Source organism: Mobula birostris, chromosome 4, assembly GCF_030028105.1.
Source record: "Mobula birostris isolate sMobBir1 chromosome 4, sMobBir1.hap1, whole genome shotgun sequence".
Lineage (NCBI taxonomy): Eukaryota > Metazoa > Chordata > Chondrichthyes > Myliobatiformes > Myliobatidae > Mobula > Mobula birostris.
Genome location: NC_092373.1, coordinates 63,310,948 through 63,325,808, shown reverse-complemented (window position 1 = coordinate 63,325,808; position 14,861 = coordinate 63,310,948). Strand labels below are relative to the sequence as shown.

General features: G+C 38.7%; 1 protein-coding gene across 2 annotated transcripts in view; it reads left to right on the top strand.

Moving 5' to 3' along the window:
- The window catches only part of mlf1 (myeloid leukemia factor 1), a 36,514-nt gene extending 23,669 nt beyond the window's left edge, over positions 1–12,845 (top strand). Inside the window, exon 8 of one of the 2 annotated variants that reach the window (XM_072255454.1) lies at positions 10,623–12,845. In XM_072255454.1, coding sequence (XP_072111555.1) covers positions 10,623–10,746 — 124 coding nt within the window. In that variant the 3' untranslated portion in view covers positions 10,747–12,845. The remainder of the gene's footprint in view (positions 1–10,622) is intronic. The other variant, XM_072255453.1, reaches the window with a different exon arrangement.
- Positions 12,846–14,861: the final 2,016 nt, after the last annotated feature.

Genomic DNA, 14,861 nt, shown 5'->3' with positions numbered 1-14,861 from the left:
CATGAGGCTGCTAGACAAAATAAGAGCTCACTGTATTATTGGAAAAACTCTAGCATAGTCAGAATATTGGCTGACTGGCAGAAGGCAAAGAGTGGGAATAAAGACCTTTTCTGGTTGGCTGCCGGTGACAGTAGTAGTGTTACACAAGTAGCGGTGTTCGGTCTGCTACTTTTCAAGTTATATGTTAATGATCTGGATGACAGAATTCATAGCTTTGTGGCCAAGTTATCAGGAGATACGTAGATAAGTGGAGGCGCAGATAGTATTGAGGAAACGAGTCTGCAGAAGGATTGAAGAATGGGCAAAGAAGCAGTGGATGGAACACAGTACAGAGAAGTGTATAGTCATGGACTTTAGTAGAAGGAATAAACATGTAGACTATTTTCTAAATAGGGAGCGAATTGAGAACTCAGAGGTGCAAAGGGACTTGGCCTTTGTGCAGGATTTCCCCAAGGGTTAACTTCCAGGTTAGTCAATTGTAAGGAAGGCAAATGCAATGCTAGCATTCATTTCAAGAGAACTAGAATATAAAAGCAAGGCTGTAATGCTGAGGCTTTATAAGGCATTGGTCAGACCATATTTGAGTATTGTGATCAATTTTACATTCCATATCTAAGAAAGGATGTGGTGGCTTTGGAGAGGAGGTTTATATGTATGATCCCAGTAATGAAAGGTTTAACGTATCAGGAGTATGTGATAGTTCTGGGCCTGTACTTACTGAAGTTTAGAAGAATGAAGGGGGATCTTATTGAAACCTACCGAATATTGAAAGGCCTAAATCAAATGGACATGGAGATAATGTATACATTAGTGGGAAAGAAGGGACAAGAGGGCACAGCCTTAAAATAGAATATTCCTTTAGCCAGATAGTAATGAATCTGTGGAGTTCATTGCCACATACAGCTGAAGAGACTAAGACATTGAATATATTTAAAGTGGAGGTTGATATGTTCTTGATTAGTGAGGATGTCAAAGGTTATGTGGAGGTAAGGAAAATAGGGTTGAGGAATAATAAATCATGGTCAAATGGCAAAGTTCAATCATGATTTTCTGTTCCCCTAACTAACAAATCCCTTATGACTACAGCTTGCTTCTTCTGCCCCCTTCCCTTCTGAGTCACAGACCCAGCCAGACTCACTGCCAGTGAGCTGACTGCTGTGACTTTCCTCTGTTTGGTCATCCCCCAACAGTATCCAAAGTGGTATACTTGTTGAAGGGGATGACCACAAGGGTACTCTGCACTGGCTGTCGAACCCCTTTCCCCTTCCTTACTGTCACTCAATTTCCTGTCCTACACTTTGGGTATAATTACCTCTCTATATATCATCCCTCAGCCTCCCAAATAATCCAGAGTTCATCCAGTTCCAGCTCCAGCTCCAACTCTTTAATGCGGAATGTTAGAAGCTGCAGCTGGATGCTCTTCCACATGTCTGGTTATCAGGGACACTGGCGGTCTCTCTGCCCTCCCACATCCCACTGGAGGAGCATTCCACTGTCCTGCCTGACATCTCAACTGTTGCTAACTGAGCAACTATAAAGAAGCAATAACAATGAACTATGGGGAGAAAAAACTATGGGGAAATGAGATCCTGAAACAAGTTCACAACTTCAAGTACCTTGGGTCATGGGTAACCTCTGATGGCAAATGCGAAACAGACATAAAAGCCAGAATAGCAATGGCAAGAACAGCATTTACAGATACGAGAAACATCCTAACAAGCAAGAAAATAGCAATTGACATCCGCCTTAGAACTCTCAACTGCTACATTCTTCCTGTATTGATGTTTGGCTGCGAGTCATGGACCATCACAAATGCAATGGAAAAAAGAATCAATGCAGTAGAGATGTGGTTCCTCAGAAGAATGCTATGCATATCGTATACGGACAGGATAACCAACAAAGAAATTCTACAGAGAACAAAAACAAAATGTACATTACTTAAAAAAAAAAATCAGAAAACAGCAATCAAAATTCTTTGGACACATCATGCAAAGAGAGACATTAGAACATCTAGTTACAACTGGAAAGCTGGAAGGAAAAAGAAGCAGAGGCAGACAGAGAATGAAAATGATAGATGGAATAACATCTTGGTTAGAAACAGGGGAGGCAACAACTACAATTCGGAGGGTCAGGGACCGTGATGGATGGAGAGACATGATCACCTACGCCGAATGGCAAGGCACCTGAATGAATGAATGAAGATGCTCTAGATACTTAGTTTTCATTCTATGTTTATCACATATGATGTTTGTATTCATTAAATTCCTGCCTTCAGACCATCCCCCTTTCTTAATGGAAATGTTGAACCTGCTTAACAAATGCCTCTCACTGTTGCACAGATGAGTTCAGTGATGTTATGGAGATGATCTGTTACTAATGTTAATGATAAAAACAAATTATTGGTTGGTTTTCGGGGCCCAAGAGGAATACTTTGAATTGTCAGATTTTGGACAAGGTGAATGATAGAATTGGTGATTAGAAAATTGATGCGATGTGTATCAAAGTCGGACTAATGTTCATCTTGTAATGGTTATTGTACAAGCAGCGGGACAAATCATATACAGTAGAAGTATTGAGACGTAATGGTGTGGCATAGCATGCAAAATGTGATATTTGTCAAATCATACTACCAAGGGCAACATGTGGGTGAGAAACATGTACAAAGTGCTGGAAGAACTCAGCAAGTCAGGCAGCATCCACAGAGGACTGAAAGGTCTCAGCCCAAAGCATCGATTGTTTATTCCCCTCCGTAGATGGTGCCTCAATTGCTGACTTCCTCCAGCACTTTATGTATGTTTTTGGGATGTGGGAGGAAACAGGAGCACCTGGAGGAAACCCACACAGCCATTGGCAGAACGTACAAACTTCTCACAGACAGTGGCGGAATTGAATTAGGGTCACGGGTGCTGTAATAGTATTACACAAACAGTTATGCTCCTGTGCAGCAATCAAATTTGACATAGTTTACAATCATATGTGAACACAGTAGCATTTTTGTCAAAAGAAACTGTTTACCGATTCAACATATAAAATGCTATGAATAGGTTAGTCATTAATGACAAAACAATTAAATCTTCACATGTAGCTACTGGTCTTGGACATTACAAAATGCATTATTAGTCATCCAAAAAGGATTCAGCACTTTCCCTCCTACCATGTTGTTGATTATATTCTTTTATTTTAACAACTCCACAATAACAGTGTCTTACTTTTTAGAAGCATTGTAAACATAATGAAAAGTACATCACAAAATTCTATTCTTGACAAGTATAATCAAATCAAATCATAGGACAGAAACTGCATTGCTTAAAATAGTTAATGACTTCCGTCTTAATGCTGACATAGGTAACATTTCAGTTCTTGTTCTCCTGGATTTGAGACACTGCTTGATACTGTAGATCACAATGTTCTGATAAACTGCCTTAGGCAATGGGTAGGTATTTCTGGTACTGCTTAAAGCTGGTTGAATTTTATATAACAAGATGAAAATTCTTTGTTAACTGTGGTGATTGTGTATCCAAACTCCATGATATCGTGTTTGGTGTGCCACAAGGATCAATTCTTGGCCCATTATTGTTCCCACTCTACTTGCTCCCAGTAGGTCAGATTCTTTCAAAACACAGGGTGAATTACCACAGCTATGCAGACAACACACAACTGTATTTATCTATTACATCAGATGACTCTGAGGCTCTAAACCTTTGGTCCGGTGTCTTACTAGCATTACAGAATTGATGAGTTTGAATTTCCTTATACTAAATATAGAAAAAACACAAACAAGAAAATCTGCAGATACTAGAAATCTGAGTAACACACAGAATGCTGGAGGTACTCGGCAGGCCAGGCAGCATCTATGACAAAACGTGCAGTCATTGTTTCAGGCTGAAATCTTTCGGCTGGACCAAAAATAACATAATTTTTGGTTTTAGGTAGCAATAAAAAAGTCTGAATCTCAGAAATAAACTTGATCATCTGGCCTTACAAATCAAGCCAGTAATAATACTTCAGACATAATGCTTATTTCATAGATTTTCATTGATAGATATGAAACACATGGATAAAAGCAAGTTTAATACTTGTAATTTGTAATGGAAAAGATACATCTGCAATGTAAAGCATTTAATTTAATTATCTTTGAATTCCTTGTAATGTATCATAAAGAAGTGTAGGACGAGGAATAATCAGGAATTAGAACTGTTACAGTGCCTATAAAAAGTATTCACCGCTTGGAAGTTTTCATGTCTTATTGTTTTACAGCATTGAGTCACAGTTGATTTAATTTGGCTTTTTTTGATATTAATCAACATAAGACCCTTTCATGTCAAAGTGAAAACAGATGTCTGCAAAGTGATCTAACTTAATTACAAATATAAAACCCAAAATAATTGATTGCATAAGTATTCACTCCCTTCAAGTCAGTATTTAGTAATTGCACTTTTGACAGCAACTTCAACCTTAAGTCTGTGTGGATAGTTCTCTGTCGGCTTTGCACATCTGGACACTGCAATTTTTCCCCATTCTTCCTTTCAAAACTGCTCAAGCTCTTGTCAGATTGCATGGGGATTGTGAGTGAACAGCCCTCTTTAAGCCCAGCCACAAATTCTCAATTGGATTGAGGTCTGGACTCTGACTTGGCCACTCCAGGACATTAACTTTGTTGTTTTAAGCCTTTCCTGTGCATTTTTGGCTTTACACTTGGGGTCATTGTCTTGCTGGAAAACAAATCTCCCAAATCACAGTTCCCTTGCAGACTGCATCAGATTTTCCTCCAGGATTTCCCTGTATTTTACTGCATTCATTTTACCCTCTATCTTCACAAACCTTCCAGGGCCTGCTGCAGTGAAGCATTCCCACAGCATGTTGTAGCCACCACCATGCCTCATGGTAGGGATGGTGTGTTTTTGATGATGTTATGTCAAACATAGCGTTTAGTCTGATGGCCAAAAAGCTCAATTTTGGTTTCATCAGACCATAGGACCTTCTTCCAGCTACTTCAGAGTGTCCCACATACCTTCCGGCAAACTGTAGCTGAGATTTCATGTGAGTCTTTTTCCAACAGTGGGTCTCTCCCATTCAGCTACTGAAGCTTGTAACCCCTCCAGAATTGTCATAGATCCCTTGGTGGCCTCCCTCACTAGTCCCCTTCTTGCATGGTCACTCAAATTTTTAGGACAGCTTGCTCTAAGCAGATTTACAGCTGTGCTATATTCTTTCCATTTCTTGATGACTGACTTATCTGTACTCCAAGGGATATTCAGTGACTTGGAAATTTTCTTGTATCCATCTTGTGACTTGTGCTTTTCAATAAACTTTTCATGGAGTTGCTTGGAGTGTTCGTTTGTCTTCATGATGTAGATTTTGCCAGGATTCTGACTCAACAGCACTTGGACCTTCCAGATACAGGTGTATTTTTATTACAGTCAATTGAAACTGTACACGTCTCCAAAATCAGATCTCCATTAAACTAATTACATAACTTCTAAAACTAATTGGCTGCACTAGTGATGATTTGGTGTGTCATATTAAAGGGGGGGGTGAATACTTACACAATCAATTACTTTCTGTTTTATATTTAATTAATTTAGATCACTTTATAGAGATCTTGTTTTCACTTTGATATGAAAGATTCTTTTTCTTTTGATCAGTGTCAAAAAAGCCATATTAAATCCACTGTGATTTATGTTGTAAAACTATAAAACATGAAAACTTCCAAGGGAGGTAAATACCTTTTATAGGTACTGTATATCTGCATGTTTTCATAATGATCTACTTTTTTGAAGGTATGATTCCTCAGTTTTCTGCTCAAAAGTATCCTCACATTTTATGAAAACTATTATAATAATCACTTAAATAGTATTCCCTGTCGAAGTTCCAGAAGTCTGATGATCTTAATGTTATTTTTTTCCTAACTCCTAACATCCTATTTTTTAAAATGAAAACAGAAAATTCTGGCAACACCCAGCAGGTCAGGCAGCTTCTGTGGAGAGCGAAACAGAATTAACATGTCAGGTCGATGATCTTTCATCAGAACAGGAAGATTTTAGAGACGAACAGCTTTTAAGCAAGTACAGAGCTTAAGCTCCTATTTTAAATTTTACCCCATACTCTTTGAGCCTGTCATAATGGTAAAGTCATAGGTTTTTTTTGCCATTACTCCTTAATCTTAAAAAAAAATCATTTAAACTGTTCAAAGCAGAGCCGACATTTACTTTAACCATTCCTTGTAAATTAACTTTATAATCCTCAAAAAAAGATCATGGCTGGATGCCTTTGTATTCCCTCAGAAAAAAGTAACATTTGCACGACTTACTGAATGGAACTCTGCACTGAAATTTAGTCAAGTGTATGGAACAGATAGCAGTACTCGAAAGAGATTTGCTTAGTATTCTGTCCTCACATGTCAAACAAATTTTGGTTGATTTTCTTTTAAATTTAGCTTATTTATTTTTCACTTGTTATTTGTTCAAAACATTATTTTTGTAATATTGATAGATTTCTGAACAGCTGTTCATCACTGATCCAAGGATTTGGATGTTAGAGCCTTGGGGGTGACTTAGTTTCAATAGATTTTCCATGAACAATGACCTGCTAACTGACATAGTTCTAAAAATTGCATTTTTATTATTACTTATATTACTTAAAATTGCTTAGCAGTTGTAAATACTTATCTATTCATTCATACATAGAAGCATACATACATATATATAATTAAGACTTCTTTGTTAAATCTTTTAAAATCCCAACTGCCGAGAAGGCAAGGCTGGAAACAGTTGTAGTTTTTATGAAATAAGTTGTATGAGATTTTTTTGGAGATTTGGTCTTTAATGAATTTTGACAACGGTTGTGACAGTGTTTTCCAGCTAATTGTGCCATCGGTTAATCTGCTTATTTGGGACAACACTTAAAGAACAAAAAGAAATCAAGAAAATAACCAGGATTCTCTTTGTTTATTTAGGACACTGTGCTGCTTAATTGGGGCAGGAGGCAGTCATGTGCACTTGTGTGGCTATTAGACACTATACCATGCTTAGAGCAAACAGTCGCATCAGTTGTGTATTCTTGTGTTATGTTATCCATTTGGGCTGATGGACGCCAATTCAAAAAGCAGTGATTTTTGGTTATTTTGTTTTTTTATTTTGTCGTTAAAATTTTTTGAGATTTTTGCCATGAAAATATTTGACTATAGCCAGAAAAATTACCTTACTGGACCAAAATAAAAGCCATCCACCTGACACCACTCATTGTCAGCTGGCAGAGATAACTGAAGTGTCAAAATCTTCAATTGCATGCTTAATACATCAGCAAGATAAATTGCAAGAAGAATGGGCATTATGCGAGGGACAACAGGAAATATTCCAAAAATGAAATTGTGAAGATAAGGATCCAGGCATTGGAGGTCTTCAATTAATGGTTTTCCATTTAAACTGGATGAGGTGTGCATTAATGAACCAATGTTAAAGAACATGTAAGTGGAACTAGCAAATAAGCTGGGTCATGAAGATTTTAAAATTGACTGTCTCGATGGAAATGTAGGCAGTACATTAAATTCAAGAAAGCACACAGTGAGAAAGGTAGTGCTGATGCGGTAAGTGCTGAAACATGGACATCTACAAACTCCCCAACTTCAAAGATTTTGTGCAGATGGTATCTACAATGCCAATGAAGCAGACCTTTTTTATTCTGCCATGCTGTACGGTTCCCTTTGCTATAAACACACAACACTATCAAGTTCAAGTAAGTTCAAAGTAAATTTATTATCAAATTACATGTATTTCACCATATACAACCCTGAGATTCATTTTCTTGTGGGCCTCTGCAGTAAATCTGAGAAACATAATACTATCAATCACCTAAAAGGACAGACAAACAACCAATGTGCAAAAGACAACATACTGTGCAAATATAAAAGAAAAAAGGAGATAATACTAATAAATAAACAATAAATATTGAGAATGTGAGATGAAGATTCCACAAAACTGAGTGCATAGGTTGTGGGAACAATTCAGTGATGGCCCGACTGAAGTTAATCCTACTGGTTCAAGAGCCTAATGGTTGAGAGGGTAATAACTGTTCCTGAACCCAGTGGTGTAGATCCAGAGGCTCCTGGACCTTCTTTCTAATGGCAGTAGCAAGAGAAAAAAAATGCCCTGGTTGGTGGGGGCTGATGGATGCTGCTTTCCTGTGACATTGCTCCATGTTGATGTGCTCAATGATGGGGAGGGCTTTACCTATGATGGACTGGGTCGTATCCATTACTTTGCGTAGGATTTTCTGTTCGAGAGCATTGGTGTTTCCATACCAGGCCATGATGCAACAAGTCACATACACTCCACCACACATCTATAGAAGTTTGTCAAAGTTTTACATTAGTAGATATCATGCCAAATCTTCACAAACGTCTAAGGAAGCAGAGGTGCTGCTGTGCTTTCTTAGGAATTGCACACATGCTGGACCCAGCTCAGGTCCTCTAAAATAATAACACCAAGGAATTTAAAGTTGCTGACCCTCTCTACCCCTGATCCCCTGATAAGAACTGGCTCATGGATCTCCGGTTTCTTCCTCCTGTACTCAATAATCAGTTCCATGGTCTTGCTGACATTGAGTGAGTGGTAGTTGTTGTAGCACCGTTCAGCTAGATTTTCAGTCTCCCTCCTCTGTGCTGATTTGTCGCCACCTTTGATTCAGCCAATGACAATGGTGCCGTTGGCAAACTTAAAGATGGCATTGGAGCTGTGCTTTATCACTGCAGACATAAGTATAAAGTGACTAGAAAAGGGTTCTAAGCACACAGCCTTGTGGTTCACCTGTGCTGATAAAGACCATGAAGGAAATATTGTTGCAAATCTGAACTGACTGTCTACAAGTGAGGAAATTGAAGATCAATTGCACAAGGAGGTATTGAGGCCCAGGTCTTGAAGCTTATTGATTAGTTTTGAGGGGACGATGTTATTGAATGCTGAACTGTAGTTGATAGAGAGCATCCTGATGACTACATTGTTGCTGACAAGATGTTCCAGGATTGAGTGAAGAGCTAATGAAATGGCATCTGCTGTGGACCTGTTGTGCCAGTAGGCAAACTGGAGCAGATTCAAGTTGTTTCTCAGGCAGGACTCGATATGTTTCATCACCAACCTTTCAAAGCACTTCATCACAGTGGATGTAAGTGCTACTGGACAATAGTCATTGAGGCAGGTTACCATGTTCTTCTTAGGGACTGGTATAATTAAAGACTACTTGCAGCAGGTAGGTACTTCACACAGTCAAAGCAAGAGGTTAAAGATATCAGTGAACCCTCCAGCCAGTTGATCAGCAGAGGTATTTAGTAGTCAGCCAGAAACCACATCTGGGCTGGATGCTTTCTATGGGTTCACCTTCCTGAAGGATACTCTCATGTTGGCCTCAGAGACTGATATTACAGGTCATCGGGAGCTGTGGGAGTTTGTGAAGGTTCTTTCATGTTTTGATGGTCAAAGTGAGCATAGAAGGCATTGAACTCATCTGGGAGTGAAGCATCCAAACCCTTCTACACCTTTTGAGCTTCCATGTTTTGTTTGATCCGGAATTATAACCTTGCATGTGAGATGGTTTTTTGGATATCATACCTGGAACCTCTTGTATCTTACTTGGTTGCCAGACCTGAATATCACCTAGCTGGCCCTCAGCAGATTGCAGAAATCATAGTTTATCCAGGGCTTCTGATTGGGGAAGACTCTGAAAGATTCTGTGGGGACACACTCATGTACGACTGTTAAAGTCTGTGACAACCGTGGTGTATTCATTCAGATCTGCTGATGACGGCTTGAACTCGGCTGAGTCCACCAATTCGAAGCAACCTGAAGCTGCTCCTCTGCCTCCCGTGACACTCTCTTTGCTGTCCTTATCTCTGGAACCTTGCTCTTTCATCTCTGCCTATACACAGATTGGAGAGGTCAGCCAAGTAATAAGATTTCCCGAAATGCAATCTAGGCATGGAACTGTATATCTTATCATAGTACAGCAGTGGTTGAGTGTGTTTGGACCCCTGGTGCTGCAGATGATAATTGGGCAGATTTTTTTCAATCAAGCCTGATTAAAGTCCCGACTATTATTTTTTATGACAAAAGAAAGCAATGGATTGCATAACTGTGTTGTTGTTCAAATATGTCAGGAACTAATAAAAAGAAATTATTGTTTTTTGGGAGAAGCATTGAACCTTGATACTTTAAGGAGCTAAGAATGTACAGTTTACCAATTGAGTATTAGGCCAGCATATACTCGATGAATTCCTCAGTTGGTTACCATAATACTAGTAATGTTCTAATTTGTTCTGTATTTCATTTAAATACATAACTTGTTATTCAGTTAAACTGTTTATTATACTTTTTTAACTATTTCAATGAAACTTCAAATAATTGGGGCAGCCGCTTAATTAGACCAAAACATACTGGTCCTGATATGTCCCAATTAACCAGAATCCACTGTATTTGACATTTAAAAATCAAAGATAAAATGAATTCTGACAAATGAAGAATTTCTATTTATATTGTCAGTACTATTTAAAAAGGAATTGTTGATAGAAATGAAAATTCTTTTGATGTTATGTACATAAAGTAACTTAATATTGCTTTTATTTTCACTTTTAGGACAAAACATAGTAAAAAACAACCTGTTTCGTACCTTACTTCTCCCCCTGCTTCTTGTGGCTGCCCTAGTACGAGTGCTGCTCCTGCGAGAATGAAAGCATCATCGAAATGTGGAAGAAAATGAGCAGTTTTCTGAAACTACTCGGCTCAGGCATTTTCTGTGTGATAATAACAAGGCTGTGTTTTTGAGTTTTAACTTAGTTCCTGTGGAATAACTCAGTTCACTTCCAGCTGTTTACCATAGTTCCATAACTAGCATTTCATTTTTGTCAACAGCAAGGTGCACCAAATAAAGGAAGTGCATTTTATAGATGTTAAAAGTAAATAATTACTGAATCAAGTTAGGCATCAAATAAAGTAGGGTTCAGAAATATAGAAAAGGTAGCTGACTCAATCAATTTTGGTGTTGAGTTTCTTGTACTCTACATACAAATATGTACGATATATTGTATGGATGACATTACTGTGAGATCCAATTGACTTTTGGTCTATAGCTTAATTTTCAAATGAATGATTAGTTGCCAGCATTAATTTTACTGCATAATAGACCCAGGAAATATAGAAGGTTTTTTGTTTCTTAAAGTAGACATGTCACTTTTATCAACTGGGTCTGTGCTAGCAGCATCTGAGAAAGTCAGCTGATTTTACCAAGATCTTTCTTAACTATTCTCTTATATAGAATCCTGCTACATGACCTTTCTTTCAGCTGCACCACCAATATTTTTATAACTTCTCAATTATTTTGCAATATCTTCCTCCACTTCGAAAAAGGTTTTGAAAGGTATTTGTGTCTTACATGGTGTGGTGCTTTCTTCTTTTTAGATGCCATGTTAAATTTCCTCTCACAGTACAAAGATGTACCAGTTAGTATGTTAATTGGTCATTGTAAATTGTCCCATTATTAGGCTCGGGTTAAATTGGAGGTTTCTGGTGTCACGGCTCGAAGGGCCAGAAGGGCTTGTTCTGCACTGTTTCTCTAAATAAATAAATTTAAAAGGCATCAACTATTGAGGCAAGAGATTCAAGTAACAGTAGTGATCTTCCTAAACCTTTCTGGCTGTGAGCTGTTGGCAGTTACTGACTTTTCTGCTTGAAACTGAACACTAAACTGAAACCTTTGATGCTTTTCTCTACAACCCTTGGGCAATGAAACAGAAACACTGAGCTCTCCATGGAACCTAACAGTCCAGCACTCCCTTCCCTTCCCTTCCTTTCTCTGCTCTATTCAAAGCCCCCCCCTGCCTGCATCGATTCCCACTGTGCCCAGCACAGACTGTGCTTCTGGACAGCTGCAATAGCAGGGGGCAAACAAGCAACTCCGAGCATTTGATGGAGAAGACTTTCTTCTTCAGATAAATGACACCAGAATGTTATGTAGTGTAAATTGCTTCAGTGGTTATTCAATGCACTAACAGTTTCTGACAAATGGGTGAGCACTTTTCCAAACACTTGTCCAGAGAATCAGCCTTTGAAAATAAGGAGCTGTAGGAAATGCACATTGCATGACTTGTGTGCAAATTTAATATTAAATAAATATTGTGAAATTCTAAACATTTGCAATCCAAATCAGGCTTGCAATTTATCAGGTGGACTATCCAAGACTTCTGCCATCTGATAGAGATATTGAAATCTATGCAAATGTATTTAAATGATTAAAATTATTAAAATTATTTACAATAAAAATCTTAAAATTCTAACATTATGAACACTAAAATAACATGAAATACCTCAACCAATTACTTCCACTTCCTCATTTATTCAAAGTCAGCAATGCCATTCATATAAATGATGTTGCCATTCATTTGACAGCCATCCTGGTGAAAAGGTCAGAGGCACGTGCTAAGTGTTGGACTCAATGGTGAATCCACCTGCATTGCACTGCAGCAAATCAGATGTAAAGCATCTGATCTCCAGCTTATTTAAAGATTCTGTTTCTGTATGGGTATGAGCATGGGTCCATTCTAGCCAAATTGCAACTAGCTGTTGATCAGCATGTTTTAACCCATTTCAATTACTTCCACAACACTGAGTTTGGAAAAGCTAAGAGGTGAAGTACACGACTGCCTAACAGATAAAAAGCATTTGACTAAATAGCTACTGAAGAAAAATATCTATCTGATGAGGTAATCCAGGACAAAATGTCTCCATCCCATTTTCTATCCTCAAGATAGTAATAGAGCATATGTTGGCACTCGTTAAAATTAAATACATTAAGACATTAATCATTAAGACAATAATGGTGATAATCTTGTACATAATAAAAAGTAATGAGACCACTATTTAAATGCATGCAGCTCTGTTGATGCTTTGTAATCAGAGGCTGCCTGAATTCAACCCTTTGACAGTGGGTTTTGAGGAAATTTAAAATAAATCCAAAGCAAACAGCAAAGGCTAACTTCAAACACATTGATCCTAGGGCTTAATGCTAGAACACGTTGTACCCTTGCTGCTTCCTGAATCTACAAACGTTTGTAACTTCTAGATATCAATCTCACTGGCATAAATGGCAAGTGAAAGAAAATTCCAAATGAGCAAGATGTTAGGGGAAATTAACCTCCTAAAGACCGAAGTTTAATGGAGAACTAATACTCTCAAAGTAATACTGCTGATCAAAAAGTATGAACTCTAACAATACTTACATCGTGTAAGTGAGCAGTTTACAGATGAAGCAACACACACAAAATGCTGGAGGAACTCAGCATCTAGGGAGGGAGATGAATAGTTGGCATTTTGGATTTAAACCCTTCATCAGAACTGGAAAGGAAGAGGGCAGAAGCCTAAAAAATAGGTGGTGGGAGAAGCATTAACTGGCAGTTGATAGGTGAATGAATCCAGGTGAGATGAGGAGGGTGGATGTTATGGTAGGGGGGGCAGGGGGCAGGGGGCAGGGTAAGGAAGTAGTGTGAGATGCTGGGAGGTGATAGGTGAGAGGCAAAGGGCCGAAGAAGGAAGAATCTGATAGGAGAGGGCAGTGAAACATAGGACCAAGGGAAGGAGGTGGGAAACCATAGGGAATTGAGTGTAAGTAATGGGAACATTGTGAGGGTGGGAACAGGGAAAGAGAATGGACCTAGAGGGATCAGTGAAAACAAAGGGAGGGGGTGGAAACAATAGGTAGTGGTTACCATAAGTTATCAAAATCAATGTTGATACCATCATGTTGGAGACTGCTAAAATGTAATATGAGGTGTTGCTCCTCCAATCTGTGGCCTCAACATGACTTTAGAGGAGGTAATGGAAAGACATGTCAGTGTCATTGTGGGAATGGGAAGTGGAATTAAAATGGCAGGCCATCAGAGATCCTGACTGTTTCAATGGACAGAGTGAAAATGTGTGAAGTCTCAATCCACACTGGGAGCACCTTCAGGGACAGCCTGTAAAATGGAAAATCAAAAAGTACTGCATATGATGAAAATCTGAAAGAAACATGAAAATTTTTCTTTGTTGAAAGCTGCACAGGTGAACTGTAAGTGCTTTAAGGTTTGGAAAGTGTAAATTCCCCACATCCTTTCAATACAAACTTTTGTACTTTTTTTTTAACAAGCTGACAGCAACAAAGAAGGGGAGTACACTGGCTTTATAACTAACTGATCTGGAACCTGACTAACATGGTCACTTCAGGAGATCATGGCAGCTGGCAAATTCATGGGAGTGGAGAATAATGGCCTGAAACATAACAATCTAACAAAGGAGGAATTCACAGACTTGAGAACACAAAGGTGGATAAATCACCAGGACCTGACCAATTAGTGCATAGCAGGAAGCAAGTGAAGAAATTGCGGGAGTTCTGCAGATGTATTTATACCAACTATAGCCATGGGTAAGGTAGCAGAAGGCTAATTCCATGCCTTTTTTTTCCAAAGGGCTCTAAGGACAAACCACATTCTAGTGAGCTTTACATCACTGGCAGGAAAGGTACTGAGGGGATTCTGAGAGAAACAGGATCTATCTCCATTTGTAAAGGCAAGGACTGTTTAGGATAGTCAGCATGGCTTCATACGTGTCTCCCAAATTTGACAGGATTTCTTTTATGAAGATTGCAGGATAGCAGATGTCTACATGGCTTTTAGGAAAACTTGTGACAAGCTTCACATCGAAAGTTGGTCTAGAAGAAGGTGTGATCATATGGGATCTAGGTGAACTAACTAGTTGGATACAAAATGGCCTGGTTCAAGGAACCAGAGGATGATGGAGGAAGGCGGTTTATTAGTTTGGAGACCCGTACCAAATAGTGTGCCA